The 17127-nt window shown below is 44.3% G+C and overlaps 1 protein-coding gene across 1 annotated transcript in view; it reads left to right on the top strand.

Annotated features, from left to right (window-relative positions):
- The window catches only part of lrrk2 (leucine-rich repeat kinase 2), a 128134-nt gene that overhangs the window by 103021 nt on the left and 7986 nt on the right, over window positions 1–17127 (top strand). The window contains exons 37-46 of the mRNA XM_084335302.1: window positions 2475–2587; window positions 2729–2922; window positions 3102–3262; window positions 3751–3921; window positions 7237–7337; window positions 7980–8192; window positions 8771–8964; window positions 10452–10524; window positions 10869–11059; window positions 12162–12314. Coding sequence (XP_084191428.1) covers window positions 2475–2587; window positions 2729–2922; window positions 3102–3262; window positions 3751–3921; window positions 7237–7337; window positions 7980–8192; window positions 8771–8964; window positions 10452–10524; window positions 10869–11059; window positions 12162–12314 — 1564 coding nt within the window. The remainder of the gene's footprint in view (window positions 1–2474; window positions 2588–2728; window positions 2923–3101; window positions 3263–3750; window positions 3922–7236; window positions 7338–7979; window positions 8193–8770; window positions 8965–10451; window positions 10525–10868; window positions 11060–12161; window positions 12315–17127) is intronic.

Below are 17127 nucleotides of genomic sequence, written 5' to 3'. Positions count from 1 at the left end.
TAATATTCGGCCACCCAGTACTCGGCATAAATATATTATGATGAACACTGTCACGTAGATGAAACGGATCCAACACAAATGTACGAATTAGAAATAGGTCTTTATTTCTACACAGCGATGGTGTGTAGAGCAAGCACTTAATCAAATCAATCACATTTATGAATGGGAATTAGTATGCACTTTTATGGCAAGAGTATTCGTCGGTATATCAATAGAGAATGTCCAATCTCTGAAGGCGCAGGTGGTACATATACGACCTGGAATAGTTTAAGGGAACAATAGCAATGATACTTTAATGATTATAGACTGGATACACTAGGGGGGGTTAATCCGGTCGCTTGTAAGCCGACAGGAGTAGGAAGGGGGGGGGGGTAGAATCCGGCTGCCTCATCCGGCCAAGGGTATCCCAGGTGAACCCACTGTAGTGCCGTTCAATGCGCCGGCGATCCTTGGACCACAGATGAAAGCAGGTGGACTCTTTGTGGGCCGGCGTCCTCCGGTCCACGGAGGAGAGACGTGAAGCGACCTCGTCTTGCAGAGCGTCTCCTCACCTTGCGTCCTCTCCAGGGGGGGGGGTTCCAACACACGGCAGTGTCGGGGGTCTTTATCCATGGAATAATCAACGTATACAAAGCATAATCCGTGCCGGGGAAGGCGGGCTGTCGTCGGTAGAATAATCCGGTATACAGGTCCACTCGCTCGTCGGCTCTGGGGCTCCTCGGGTGCAGCTTCACGTGGGGTCAACCACCCTGGATAAGCAGCCAGTTCTCTGCCCGAAACGATGGGGTACTGACTACGGTAGTATTCTCACCGCACGAAGCACTATATATTAACAGACTATTATTAGCTTAATAGACTACGTCCAACTCGACGATATAGTGCCAAATATGACTATTCAAATATTAATATACACGATGTCTCAATACCGATGGTAAGCCGAACTTGGCCTTACTCCCACACGTGGCGTCGCGGGGAGGCTTTACGTCTGTGACTCTATTGGAGGGTAAGAAACTGGACTGAAAAGAAAGTCCTACTTTAGTAGCGCAGTATATATACGCACTATGAACAAATAGTCCCATTAGTGGTGCGGTAGCCAGATTCCTACGCGGAACTAGGACTTGTTCGTACATGTTGAGCGGTACGTTTGAACTGGGTCTGAGGGGTATGGCAGCCTGGCACCAAGGTCTCGACCAATAGTAGAATGGAGACTATTATGGGATGTTCAGTAGGCTAGAATGGATATTCAATGCATATTGTACAAGGAATATACAAGGGATATCAGGGAATATTAGAGAATATACAAATACAATTAAATATATATATATAAATAAATATATATATTCGGTTTAATCTGGCCCTTCACAACACTGTCTATTATTTTTCTTGCAATTGAGCCAATTTTCCTTAGGTACGGTTTTGAGGTGTGTGTTCAACAGAATGTAGTATCAAAAAGACGTTCACAATCGGTTACTGAATCGGTTACTGAATGCTGAACTGCACTGTTATAATCACTAAGCCATTGTAAGACCTTACCTGTGTCCCTGTATCACTTGTCTCTGCTGCCCTTTGATTAAAAAGTCTGTATGTCCATTTTCCTTTTTTTGTGTGGCATATGAGTTAGTCACCTATAGTAAACGTCACCTAGTAAAAGTGAGATAATTGACTATATCAAAACATGCTAGGGCTGTACCGAATAGTTCGAAGCTTCGTTCATAATGTTGACATTAGAATTCTAAATCAACATACAAAATGTTTATTATAATTTTTTTTATTTTTTATTTTTTTATTTGCCATACCTTGCCATACCAAAACGACGCCCCTGGGTACAAGCGGTTCTCATACGGGCGGGGGATGATCCGGGAGAAGAGACGTCAGACAAGCAGGGGTCGATGCACAGGCGGGTTCTCATACGATCAGGGGTCATAGCTCACAGCAGGGTCCTCCTTCCAAAAGCAGATAAACACAGCATGGGGTCACACAGACAACAATCTTCCTCCTCCTCTTCTTCTCTTCTCTCTTACTCACTTCCTCTCTCGATCCGTACAGGTTTCGCCTCAGCTACTCCAATGATTCTGTCACTCTGTCTCCCTTTCCTGCGCTGCTTGATTGTGTGGTGATTGCGCTCACCTGTCTCGCGCCCGTCTGGCACAGGTGCACTTCATCTGTGCCGATGCGCTCCGCTCAGCCTGGAGTCTCTCCGGAACTCCTAATATGGGCATATGCCCCAGTACCTTGGCCGACACATAGCAGCCGTCTATTACCACGCCAGCCGGTCTGCCACAATATATATATATATAAAATAAAATGTGGAAAGTTATTAGTCAAGGTAGTCCATTGTTCCCTCTCATATTTTCCTCTCCTTTTGTCCTCCACTTGATCCAGTCATCAAAATGTTTCAAGTATGACCCAAGTTTTCCCATGATGTTAGAAAGCGCAGGAACAAAGACTAAATGCATTGTATATTGTGTCCACAGGGGACGGTGGTTTTGGGACCGTCTATCGAGGATTCTACAAAAACGAAGAGGTGGCTGTGAAGATATTCAACAAGCACGCGTCTGAGGTTTACATTCACAGGCTCCTCCGACAGGTATTTTTCAATTCACCAGGGTCATGTGTATGTTTCCTCTGGTGATAGGCAGTGTGGTCAGTGTTTCTTTGTGTTTTCTTTCCTTCCTTCTTTCATGTTATTCGTGTCATTTCTCACCTCTCCACTCATGTTCTCCTCCAGGAGTTGGTCGTGTTGGGTCGTCTCCACCACCCCAGCCTAGTGGCTCTGCTGGCAGCCGGTTCAGCACCACCCCAGGTCCTGGTCATGGAACTGGCACCACGAGGCTCCCTGGACTCTCTTTTTGAACATGAAAATGGCAGCCTCAACCGCAAGCTCCAGCACAGAATAGCCCTGCAAGTAGCTGATGGTCTCAGGTAGTTTTTCTTTTTTTTCTTTTATTATTATTATTATTATATATATATTTTTTTATATATATATTTCATATTCATGTATTCCATTGTTCTTATTTCCCTTTATTTGAAACACTTGTAATGATGTGATTATTGCTCCATTGCCATTTGGCCAAATGACCCTGTTGTTTTTGTGTGAGAAGGTACCTCCACTCATCCATGATCATCTACCGGGACCTGAAGCCGCACAACGTCCTGCTGTTCAACCTGAAGACCAACTCTGAGATGATCGCCAAGATAACGGACTATGGCATCGCCCAGTACTGCTGCAGCATGGGCGTACGCAGCTCTGAGGGCACCCCAGGTGAGGACCCTTAGGTCCATATAGGTTAACCCTTTCACACTACCATAGTACAGACGTATAGTGGTAGTGAAAGGGTTAACCTTCTGCATTTTCGCAGTGAAAGGGTTAACCCTGTGGTAGTGTGCTAGTGAAAGGGTTAATAGGACAAGTTTATCATACTCTTTAAGTTTTTCAATATTTTAATAATAAAACTTTGAATACCGTACAATAATAATAGTACAGACTACGGTAATATAAATCAATAAAATCCACTTCCTGAGTACAGATAGAAATTCAAGTGAAATATTCTTAATATTGCTCCGCACATCAAACAAAATGAGTTTTGTAAGCTTGTGAATACTGTCACGTCCAATGATTGATTGACAGGAGCATGCAGGAAATGCTTGAATTTAAGTCACAGTCCCTTTTGTGTTCATGTAATACATTTATTCAGTACATTTTCACACATTCAACCTATCCTATCCATTCCGACTTAATGTTTGCCTCAGGTTTCCGAGCACCAGAAGTGGCCCGTGGAAACGTGATCTACAACCAGCTGGCAGACGTGTTCTCCTTCGGCCTGCTGCTCTACGACCTCCTGACCTGCGGGGAGCGCATCTCCGATGGCATGAAGTTCCCCAGCGAGTTCGACGAGGTTGCTGTACAGGGGAAACTGCCAGGTTAATATTAAGTCACGATTTGAAATTCTTCTGGGCATATACTGTAAGTAGGACAGATGTTCCACTTCCAAAAGGTGAGCAGGATGAACGAATCCCCTCTTATAGGCCCTTTTACTGTTCTGCAAAACATTAAAAAAAAAAAATAAAGATGATCACAAAAAGATTTATATTCATCCCGTTTCTATTTTAGGTTAGGGTGGGGCGTGAGGTCTCTTTACGTGAGGTTACGTTTAGGGTTACGGTATGGGTTCAGTTTCTAAACAGCTTTTTTGGTGAAAAGTATGATGAGGTCCAGCATTACTGATTGGCCAAGTTCACCAACTAGGGTGTGGGGGAAAAGATGGTCTATTCTCTTGCTCTGTTGTAATCCAAAATTGAACTATTTTATCACTGTTCTATGTTAAATACCCTGTTGTATGTCTGTTCCATTTTATAATTCTTAGTCTATTTCTAAACCGAATCATTTTAAACTATTTTTGTACTGAATGAAACTGTAAACAGATAACCTATTGGGATACTAGGTCCTAATGTGAAACACTGTGATTTACCTTACCTTGCTCATGCTCGCTTATGCCTATATTTTTTTTACTGTTGTGAAGCACTTTGAACTGCAACTTCTGTATGAAAAGTGCTATACAAATAAAGTATTATTATTATTATAGCTAGCTGAATGAAAATAAAACATACTTTTACGACAGAGGCTCCGGGTCTCTACATGGTACTGTTTCCAGGTTTAACAGGCTGGTCATTTACCTCTACATGGCACTGTTTCCAGGTTTAACAGGCTGGTCATTTACCTCTACATGGCACTGTTTCCAGGTTTAACAGGCTGGTCATTTACCTCTACATGGTACTGTTTCCAGGTTTAACAAGCTGGTCATTTACTTCTACATGGCACTGTTTCCAGGTTTAACAGGCTGGTCATTTACCTCTACATGGCACTGTTTCCAGGTTTAACAGGCTGGTCATTTACCTCTACATGGTACTGTTTCCAGGTTTAACAAGCTGGTCATTTACCTCTACATGGTACTGTTTCCAGGTTTAACAGGCTGGTCATTTACCTCTACATGGTACTGTTTCCAGGTTTAACAAGCTGGTCATTTACCTCTACATGGCACTGTTTCCAGGTTTAACAGGCTGGTCATTTACCTCTACATGGCACTGTTTCCAGGTTTAACAGGCTGGTCATTCACCTCTACATGACACTGTTTCCAGGTTTAACAGGCTGGTCATTTACCTCTACATGGCACTGTTTCCAGGTTTAACAGGCTGGTCATTCACCTCTACATGGCACTGTTTCCAGGTTTAACAGGCTGGTCATTCACCTCTACATGACACTGTTTCCAGGTTTAACAGGCTGGTCATTTACCTCTACATGGCACTGTTTCCAGGTTTAACAGGCTGGTCATTTACCTCTACATGACACTGTTTCCAGGTTTAACAGGCTGGTCATTTACCTCTACATGGTACTGTTTCCAGGTTTAACAGGCTGGTCATTTACCTCTACATGACACTGTTTCCAGGTTTAACAGGCTGGTCATTCACCTGTATTTGGTGAATTTTCACATCAATGCAACTAGAATCTGAACTTCCTACACTAACTAACCTTGTTATGGTTTGTAACCGACCCCAATCGCACAACACAAGACAGGTATGGTGGTTTGCCAAGAAACAGATATTTATTGAAACACAGGGAAAAACAGGGAAAAGGGCACTGTCCCTTTAAGGGAGAATCACAAATGCAGGAAAAGGGAACACTATGGGAAGGTAAGGGAACGCCTAAGGGAAGGTTAAGGGAACGCCTTGGGACAGAGGAACTAGAGACTAGGTAAACAAGGGACAAGGAGAACTAGGGAGAGAGGACTAGGGACTAGGAGAGCTAGGGATAGAGGACTAGGGACTAGGAGAACTAGGGAGAGAGGACTAGGGACTAGGAGAGCTAGGGATAGAGGACTAGGGACTAGGAGAACTAGGGAGAGAGGACTAGGGACTAGGAGAGCTAGGGATAGAGGACTAGGGACTAGGAGAACTAGGGAAAGAGGACTAGGGACTAGGTGAGCTAGGGATAGAGGACTAGGGACTAGGAGAACTAGGGAAAGAGGACTTGGGACTAGGAGAGCTAGGGATAGAGGACTAGGGACTAGGAGAACTAGGGAAAGAGGACTAGGGACTGAGGCCCGCGGAGGCGGGCTGGGGAACAGGAAGGAAACAGGGAGGACTGGTGGAAATCATCTGGGCCGCTCCAGACCGTAATGCGTAATGGTGCAGGAACAGCAGCGGCGGGGTGCCGGCTGTCCGAGCCGAGGACAGAGTGGTGCTGGAAACAGGCGGCGGTGGCGAAGGTGTCGTCACCGGGTAGCCGACTGTCGGAGCCGAGGAACAGAGTGGTGCGCCACTGCTTGAGTGCGCACCGGAACCGAGAGACGCGTCGGGGTGCGTCTGCGAGGAGGAGTGTGCCAAGCACGAAGGTCTAGCAGATGCGCGTTGCGCGCTGGTCTGGAGAGCGTGCCAAGCTCGAGGGTTCTTGGAAGATGCGCGTTGCGCGCTGGTCTGGAGAGCGTGCCAAGCTCGAGCGTCCTTGGAAGATGCGCGTTGCGCGCTGGTCTGGAGAGCGTGCCAAGCTCGAGCGTCCTTGGAAGATGCGCGTTGCGCGCTGAGTCTGGAGAGCGTGCCAAGCTCGAGGGTTCTTGGAAGATGCGCGTTGCGCGCTGGTCTGGAGAGCGTGCCAAGCTCGAGCGTCCTTGGAAGATGCGCATTGCGCGCTGAGGACTGGAGAGCGTCTGCGCTGGTCTGGATGTGCGTCAGGACGAACAGCTGCGCGGGGGTCTGCAGTGGAACGCTGGGGTGCCTCCCGTGGAAGTACAGGGAGCGCAGACCAGTCTCCCCCACAGGCAACGGCGACAGCTGGCGAAGGCTGGAGCAAACATCTCGACGCCGGAGAATGGAACAGCATAGGCAGACAGAGGATCTCCCGAAAGAGTCTAGATGTTTAGAGAATATGACTCGGCAAGTATACAACACGACCCCACGCCAAAACGAGGGGAAGCGCTCTGGTATTTAAAGCCCACAGGGGGACTAATTAGCCTGCCACCACAGGTGCGAGAGATAATAGAATATCGAACAGGTGTGGCCACTAAGGGTAAGGAACGAGAGGGTGGGGGCTAGAGAGAGTGAGTGAGAAGGGAAAATAAACAGTATAGAAGGGAAATAAACAGTATAGGCTTAAAGAAACAGAGAAAAGGTAGTGAGCAGCGGGCAAAACCTCACAAACCTTAAGGTAAAAGGTATTTCACTGATGGTTTGCCTTCTCCACAGACCCAGTGAAGCACTACGGCTGCGCCCCGTGGCCGGGCTTTGAAGGCCTGATGAGAAGGTGTCTGAAGGAGAGTCCCCAGGACAGGCCTACATCTGCACAGGTGAGGAGGGCAGGGGGTTGAAGGGATAGTGAGGATTTGTGGACATTAAGTTGTATGAAGGCTTTTTCCAAGCGCTTGCAGGATGATGATTTAGTGTTAGAAATAGGTAACCCTTTTGTCTGCATGGTGTGGGGTGGATTTAAACATGTTTGTCTCAAGACCCCTTGCTTTCGGTTTGCTCGGAACCTGGCTCTTTAAGTAAGCGAATAGCTTTGCATACAACTTAATGTCCAAAAATCCGAACTATCCTTTTAAGATTGGATATCTTAAATTGGATATATTAAGATTAGTATTAATGCATTTTTCAAGGGACCTCATTTTTATATTATATTGATGTCACAACTCCTCAGAATCCAAGGAAAGTGTGAGCTATAAATTAAATTAGCGGGCCTGGGTTGAGTCGGGCTGCATTTCTCACTTACTTATTTGTATTCACAAGAAACGCCATGTCGGTTGTGTCTCACTGCGGGAGTTCGTAGTGAGACACAACTTGCTATATGCCCGTTATAAAAGCCTCTTATATAATATCATAATATCATAATAACATAATATAATCCATTCTGGCTACAGGCCTTTTAAAGTGTTACCATAATTATTTTACTGTAATGATCAACCTTTCCTGTTCTGCCCGTTTCCGTGCAGGTGTTTGACATGCTGAACTCGGCGGAGATGCTGTGCCTGATGAGGGAGCAGGTGGTGGGCGAGGCTCTCAACGCTGAGTGCTTGACTGTTGGCAGCAGCAGTAGTGATGGGCTCTGTTCCGGCCCCAGGGTCTGGCTGGGAGGAGGCAGCAGCACCCATAGACTAGGCTCTATCACAGCCGTAGACCTGGAGACTGAGGAGGTCACTACACAGGTACTCGCAGCACCAATGCCCAGTGCTGTTCGATATTGACATATAAAATCATATTGTGATACCCCCCCCCCCCCCCTCTGAATATTGTGATTGTCGCATGATTTGCTATATAAGCCAACTCTTTTTTCTTTTCATTATTCTTATTTTTCTTTTTTACATAATATATTATAATAATAATAATAATAATAATAATAATAATAATAATAATAATAATAATAATAATAATAATAATAATAATAATAATAATAATAATAATAATAATAATAATAATAATAATAATAATAATAATAAACTTTATTTGTATAGCACTTTTCATACAGAAATTGCAGTTTGTCAGCCACTAGACGTCACAGGATAGCACCAGCATGTAATTTATCCAATCAGGTGCCTTCCACGTGGGGAAATGTGTAAATATGCTCAGTTAAAAAATATCCTATAATAATACAGTCAGACTTAATAATAATCAATTTTCTTTGAAATACCACATAGAGTTTCTTGGGTGTTGAGTACAGTAGGCTATGTATATTTGAGCAGAGATCATGGTTATTTACAAGGTTTTTCCCCCCCTCCCCCAACAGGAGATTGACAACAGTCCTGTCCTATGCCTGGTGACCGTCCAACTCCCAGATAGTGCCTGTGATTGGCTGGTGGCAGGCACCCAATCTGGTTCCTTAGTTGTCATCAACAGTCAGGACATGTCAACATGGCACCACCTGGAGGGTGTCAATGACGCCATCACATCACTCTTTTTCCATACACACCCTCGCCGTAGGTGAGTGCCCTTGAGCAAGGGTCTTAAAGGAATACCATGGGATTTACAATTTTAGTCTTAAAAGATTACTTTTGCGGCACTCAGTCACACAAATGAATAGGAGGCGATGTCCTCACTGAAAAGTCAACGCACGTCATGAGCGAAACTGACTCGTGCAATAGCAATCAATTGCTTAAATATCAGGAGTGTCAATTTCAATATTGTAAATAAAATATTTTCTTAATTTCAAAACTTGCCAAAACATTAGCCTAGCTTACCCTCGTTTATAGTCCCAGTTCTGCTTATTTCCCCAGAGCTGGTGACGGAATTAGTCAGGGAGTTTCACGTCTCAGTTCCTCCCAGTCTCTGGCTAAAGCACAAATGTAGGACAAATGTTCCCACACTCTGGGATGGATGAAAAAATAAATGCAATGGACAGGGTTTGATTGATTGATTGAAAAGTTTATTAACAGATTGCAGAAAGGGTACAGTACAGTACAGCTCAATACATACAATTGTTAAGAGGATGCAGACCTGAGAAAGACTTTCGTCTTGTTTCCATCAGGGTCCCCCATTTTCAATTCATCATATGACACACACGACATACAGATAGACAGTACTGCTACATCTATACATTTATGACATACCAGATTTGCAAATACAGTACTGTTTGTTATACTAAAAAAATCCAGAAGAAGAGTGTATATACATTTGACATAGAAACTGTGCATTGGAGGAGGTTGGGTAGGTGGGGTGGGGCTGTACTTTGGAGGTGGGGGGGGGGGGGGGGGTGTTGGGTAGGGGGGGGGGGGGGGGGGTGTTGGGTAGGGGGGGGGACACTGTACATTGGAATACTGACATACATTTGACATAGAAACTGTACATTGGAGGAGGTTGGGTAGGTGGGGTGGGGTTGGGTGGGGCTGTACATTGGAGGTGGGGGGGGGGGGGTAGGGGGGGGGGCACTCTACATTGGAATACTGACAAAGCCATGCTTGGTCTTTATTGTACAACTGGGTTAGGACATTTGTAGGGGCCAGTTTCGAATTGCAGTCTCCCGTAGGTGTTCTTTGAGAGTGTTTTTGAAGGTGGGTAGTGATTCACATTCCTTTACAGCTTTGGGTAGGGCGTTCCACATTGATGTGGCATAATTGCGAAACGTGTTTAGTCCCTTGTTTGAGCCGAATCTGGGTTTTACATGATTTGTGGAGCTCCCTCTGGTGTTGTGATCGTGGTATTCACTGACCTTTGGGAAGTATTTTGACATGTACATGGGTACCTTGGTCGTGTAGTGTATCTTGTAGACCAGACCCAAGGCCTGGTTAGTAGCCAGGTTATCAGTAGCCAGACATAGATATGCCATGTGATAAGGAAATGTAAACAAAATAACTACAGCTTGTATGTAGTCCCAGACTTCAATATCTAGGAGCATCAATATTACATTCACAAGTAAAGCAAGCACATTTCCCTGACCTGGTTAAATCTGCATCTTCTTGATTTCATTTCAGCCAAAGAAGGAATTATTTGTTAGTCGGGACAGCGGATGGAATTCTCACTGTGTATGAGGACTCTGCCGTACAGGTAACCAATTAGGCTACTTTTAACATCCACTGTCTTTGTGTGCAAAGGTATACATTTTGTAGTAGCTATTATATGATAGCACCATTTTCTTTTTGTATTGTAAGTGGTTGTGTTCCATGTTATTTACATGGTATTCATTTACACAGACATGACATGCAACACAGACATCACACGCATTTTCTCACCTAATATACCATGATCATTATGTACACAGACAGACAACACATACATTTCCCCAACTAATATACCATGATCATTATGTACACAGACAGACACACAGTACACAAGAGACTTGCCACAAGGCTAGGCAAGTCACCTCATTTGTCTTCCCATGCCCCTCCCAGCTGAAAAACGGCCAGCCAGTCAAAACGCTCGCCATAGGGAATGTCAACACCCCTGTCATGTGTTTGGGCCAATCGGGACACTCGATGGACAGAAGCACAGTGTGGGCGGGCTGTGGGACCAGAATCCTGTCATTCACCGTCGAGTACGACGTGTGGAAGACCATCGACACGAGACCCAACAACTTCTTCCAGTGAGTTCACTGTAGGATGCAGGTCATTTCAGAAACAAGTATGCACTTAATAGTGAAGCCCTCCCCCAAAGCCCCTAACTATGCTCCACACAGGGAATGGAGCCCATAAAGGGCGGCAGTATACTGAGAGTGAATGCAGACAGTTGCAGAAATACAGTTGCTACCAATACTTTGCGCAGCTTTGCAGCTTATTTGATGGCACATTTCCATGGGAGCCGGTGTGTTTGGCTAGCAAGCGGGTGCTCACTGCCGTTCTCCGCAAATGTGTCATTTTGTTCTTACGAATCTGCCAAAGTTCATTTCCACAACAAGTGTACTGTACTGTTGCCTTAACCCTGGCTGTGTTAGTGCCATGCTCACCTTCTGAAATACACTGTGAAATCTATAGGGAATCTATGAACTTGTATCATAGCTTAGAAAATAGTCAGAGAAAATAGGGTGGAGGGTCTAGCTGGGAATGTTTTTATTATCTTATGGGGTTCACATGTCCCCACGGAAATACAAAATCCAGGAAACAGGTCAGCTGAGGACTGCTTTCCAGGCTTCATTTGGAAAAGGCTTAAAGGAACTAGCCAACATTATGGGAAATAAGTGCTTCCCGTCTTCTCCAGAGTCGGACTCTGTCTTCTCCTCTCTGTGCGTTCAATAGAAAGCTATCCGGCTACAAGCTAGCCTAGCTTAGCACAAATCAATTGAAGCTGTTGGCCAAAAACACCTCTCCCGGAGTTTTAAGCTAGGCTAGTGGTCCGTATTTGCTTCCATTCATTTGTGCTAAGCTAGGCTAGCTTGTAGCCGGATAGCTTTCTACTGACCCACACAGAGAAGAAATTGGTATCTATTTTCTTGTCTGACTCTGGAGAAGACAGTAAGCACATTTTCCATAATGATGGTTCTTTTAAGTTCACGGTTAGGGTCTAGTGAATGCATGACGTTTGTGGAGGGTTCTCACAAGTACCGTATAGTAATTTAAGAACCTGTGTCTGTCTGTGTCTGTCTGTCTGTCTGTCTGTCTGTCTGTCTGTCTGTCTGTCTGTCTGTCTGTCTGTCTGTCTGTCTGTCTGTCTGTCTGTCTGTCTGTCTGTCTGTCTGTCTGTCTGTCCAGACAGCAGCGGTGGGTGAGTTGCGAGGCTTGCGTGTCTCGTATGGTGGTGGACAGACATGTGTACCTGAGCAAGGCAGCGGGACAGACGGTGGAGGTGTGGGACAAGAAGACTGAGAGGATGGTGGACAGTATCGACTGTGGCCAGTTAATCAGGTACACACACTGGTTATTATTATCATTATACCCCAGCTACTTCCAGATGACATAGGTATGCGACTATAAGCCCTTTCATTAACATTCTATTACGGCACAAGTTTATCTCCTGTTTGCTGATACCGTAGCTGTCGGGAAATATACTGGGGCCCAAGCCGTTTCCCTAGCAACCGAACTCTTCTGAAAAGGTTTATGGTTGTGTTTGTGTCAACTGCACTGGTTCAGTCTACCGATTTTGAGGTTTTTTTCCCTTCTATGTTCAATACATTGAATTTGGATAATAAATGGAAAACAGTGTCAATATTGTTATTGGTTTAGTGAGGGTGAGGTTCACAGAAGCCCTTTAGGCTACATTATGATTGCGGTGCACACTTTTGGGGGGGGGTTTAATGATTACCTGAAATTGATTAAAAAACATTTTATATCATATTTGAATATCGCTATGCCTTTAACTGCTGATCCCTAACACACACTGACATGACACTGAAGGCTATTGTATATTTCGTGCTAGGTCTAGGCACTGCAGTATGACCTCTGTAAAGATAAATGAAACAATAATACATTTTTAAAACACCCAGCACACAAATACCACAGTCTCCATTGTGTTGGTCCTCTGTCCTCATGTTTGTCTTTCAACATGTTCATTCAGATGGATTAAAGAGGCATAAACAGCCTATTCACTAGAGGAATTAATTTACCTAACATACCAATATGGGCAAAATTAGGTCAGTATGAGATTCATTCATTCGTGACGGTAAGTTTTCGGTTCATTACCCAGCCCTGTTTCATATACACAATATAAGTGAGGGGTTTCATTCAAACAAGCTAGAAATATTTGTACCTCATGTTCATTGGTCAGTGTTTCTAAGTGCAACTTAAACAATATTTGATAATGAGTTTTACTTTAAAGGCAGCAATGATTCTGAGAATAGATGTTTTTCCCATGGTGAACATCCCATTTTGGTCTTAAAACTCATTCATGTTTGTTTGGATGTCAGTAGATCCACCATTCAGACTCCTCACAAGATGGTGAGGTACAGTACATGAACTTAAGTACGCTGGTCGCGTCTATGCCTTCTACAACGCTGTTCGGTTTCCGGGTTCCTCTGATTGGCCACTAAGCCCACGTGACCCTACGCTAGCACGCCCCCCTTATCGCCGCCAGTTCGCGCGACAAGCCCCTTCAATGACATTCGCAAGGGTGGTGGCAGCGTAACAGCGTTCACCCTGATGTAAAGTAGCGATTTTTTTATTGGTTTGTCATAACAAAACAATTACATAGTCCAACATATGTGTAAAGAAACAACATAGCTGCGTATTGCTGGCTCTCATATTTGCGAATGCAACAGCGTTCACCCTGAGTCATTGATAATGTAACTGACCGCCAAGGGTAAAGATGCCTATCATCTTTACTGTCAGTAAGCTTTGATTTGCGTTGGTCTAGATGATCAATTTCTCTGTATAGGCTCAGAATACTGAGCCCTCTATTTATCTATCTAAGAAAATAATATTTCGGAGCCACTTGTGCACTTTCATTTAGTGTCCACATGGGGGCAGAGCTCGTCTTTCTTTAGTATAAAGGTCACAGCTTTCTGTGTGACCAAGGCGGAAGTAACTCAGATAACGACGGAGCAGGCAGCGAATTGTATGATGGAAGGACCTTACTCCAGTTAAATTAACTACCCTTGGTAAAGCGGAATAAGGTATGTCGAACACTCAAATGTATTATTATTATTACTGTTGTTGAAGATATGTTGTTGTATATTTATGTGTGTAACCGCCAAACATTTATAAACATATAAAGTGGTGCACTCACGAAGCAGATTCTAATCAAAGGCACCTGCTGCCGGACAAGTAACGTTATTATATATCATTGTTTTTCCCTGAGTGCCTTTGCTATGGAAGACGAGTTCACCCTTTAAATATCTTTAATACAATTGTTTGTTTGAACACTTTGGTATAATAATGAACGACATGTGAACAATATTGAAATGTGAAATATGTAACTAATTGTATGTTTGTGTTTGACTGTCCTATGCAGTTTTCACGGTGCAAACGAGGTGCAAACGGGGTGCAAACGAGGTGCAAACGAGGTGCAAACGAGGTGCAAACGGACCAAATGAGGCAACCGTCACTTCCTGTACAAAGTACCAAAGAAAAGCTACAGTACTGCTAAGCTGAAATGCAAGAGAAAAAAGAGAAAATAAATAAAAGCATCTGTACGAAACATAACCGCATCTTTATTTCAAGACCAAGCCGGGGGGCAGTTACAGTGAAAACTTACCGACCAGTGGTGAGTGAAAACTTACCGACCAGTGGTGAGCGAAGACTTACCCATACTCTGAAGATGATAAACAGTGAGTAAAACCCATACTCTGAAGATGAGCAACAGTGAGTAAAACCCATACTCTGAAGATGATAAACAGTGAGTCAAAACCCATACTCTGAAGAGGATAAATGTATTATGAAACCTCATTCTGAAGTGGATAAATGTGAAATAGACCTTACTCTGAAGAGGATGGATGTATTATGAAGACTTTATTCTGAAGTGGATAAATGTACAATGAAGACCATACTCCAAAGAAAATGCATGTATGTTGAAGACCTCACTCTGAAGAAAATGCATGTACAATGAAGACCATCCTCTGAAGAAAATGCATGTACAATGAAGACCTCACTCTGAAGAAAATACATGTAAGAGGAAGATCTTACTCCGAAGAGAACACATGTATGTTGAGGACCCTACACTAAAGAAAATACATGCATGAAGAGAAGGAAGAATGAACCTACTAATTACCCTCATGCTGTCTGGTATCCATCCCAGCAAACCCACGGACGTGTGGCAACTCCTGTATATCTAATTACCCTCATGCTGTCTGGTATCCATCCCAGCAATACCACAGACGTGTGGCAACTCCTGTATATTTAATTAATATTATGCTGTCTGATATCCATCCCAGCAAGTGGAACTCTTAAATACCATCTAGTTATTTGATATTTTGAGTGTATGTGATCAAGCACAATGTCGGCCCAAGAAGACGAAGCTGGCAACCTCTTGGAGTTGGAACAGAACAGAACGGGTGCTCGCCAAAGAACTCTAACCGAGAAAGGAAAAGAAAACCGTGAAGTGGAGGATAAGAGGAATGAGAAAGCTTTTAACAAAGCTTATCAGAAGTGGAAGAAGATAGCCAAGGAAGCAAGAGGGAAGCTAAGAACCTTCTGTCCAGCAGAAGAACTTGAATGACTAAAACAAGACATTCAAGCAAGTTGTGACTTAGTAAGAAGTTTATATGAGTCCATTTTACGTAACCATGCCACGACTCCTGAGATCGCAAATAAAATGGACGCCTGTATTCAGCTGACGACAGACACCCAAGAGCTTGTGTGTAAGCAGCTGGAAACAAAAGAGGAAGATTTTAATGAAAGACTTGAGAAGGAGAGGGTGAGAATAGCTCTGAACAAAGAAGAGTACAGATCTGTATATGGTCACACAAATACTGAAACAATTCACTCTCAACGTTCCAAGGCATCAAACAGGCGGAGGGAAGCTGAACTCGCGGCTAAAGTGGAAGAGGTAAAGGCCATGCAAGTGATCCAGGCTCAGCAAACCAGTCTCCTCCAACTAGAGGGGGAAGAGGCAGCCATGCTGATGGAAATGGAGAAGTTGAAGGTACAGAGTCGACGTAAGCTGGAGGAGGAGAGGATGAAGTTACAGCAGCTACAAGCAGAGAAGGAAGTCCAGGTAGCAGCAGCCCGAGTGAGGGCATACAGTTCGGGAAGTGATCTAGACAACGAAGAAGAAGAAGTCACTGACCATGAAATAAATACTGCTTACCAAAATCCTGAATATAGTGCTCCGCTACATCCTACAGCATTCCAACGTCAAGCATCTCCCAGCGCGACGGCAAACCAAGAGGCCTTCAGTCTAGCCGAAGCAATCACAAGTGCATTAAGCATGAATCGCCTACCTACACCAGAACCAACAATATTCAACGGTGACCCTATGAAATTTGTTGATTGGAAGATGACCTTCATGACCCTGATACATCGAAAGCCTCTCCCAACAAGTGATAAGATGTTTTATCTGAAAATGTACCTTACTGGAGAAGCTCGTAAGTCTGTGGAAGGATTCTTTTACAGAGACTCCGAGGAAGCATATAAAGGTGCCTGGAGAGTGTTGGAAGAGAGGTATGGAAACCCCTTCATTATACAAAGGGCGTTCAGAGACAAGCTAATGAGATGGCCTAAGATAAACACAAACGATCCTCTGGCGCTCCGAGAGTTTGCAGACTTCCTACAGGGATGCACAGAGGCAATTCCACATGTCCGAGGGCTGGACATCTTGAACGACTGTGAAGAGAACCACAAACTGCTCAAGAAACTACCTGAGTGGATTGTGCGAAGATGGAGCAGGATCATCGTAGAAGAGCTAGATAAATCTGGAAGCTATCCAAGTCTTGCACACTTTTCAAAGTTTCTGAACAAAGAGGCACGAATAGCTTGTAACCCCATCGCTACCCCACTACTGTTGAACTCCAGAGCCTCAGACGAGAGGTTTTCCAAGAGAGCCCGAGCGTTGAATACAAGCACTCACATAAAGAGCAACATCGTGGAGACACAGTATTCACCCTATAGAGCCAGACCACCTTGCCCAATCTGCAAGAATGAGAATCATGGCATTGCTACATGCACTAACTTCGCATCAAGGTCTATAGAGGATAAGAGAACGTACATCTACCAAAATCACCTCTGCTTTGGATGTCTAAAGAAGGGACACTCCAGCAAGGACTGTAAACGGCGACATACCTGCAAC

This window comes from Notolepis coatsorum (assembly GCF_963971535.1).
Source record: "Notolepis coatsorum genome assembly, chromosome: 18".
NCBI lineage: Eukaryota > Metazoa > Chordata > Actinopteri > Aulopiformes > Paralepididae > Notolepis > Notolepis coatsorum.
The sequence above is the reverse complement of the archived record's forward strand: the minus strand, read 5'-3'. Positions and strand labels throughout refer to the sequence as shown.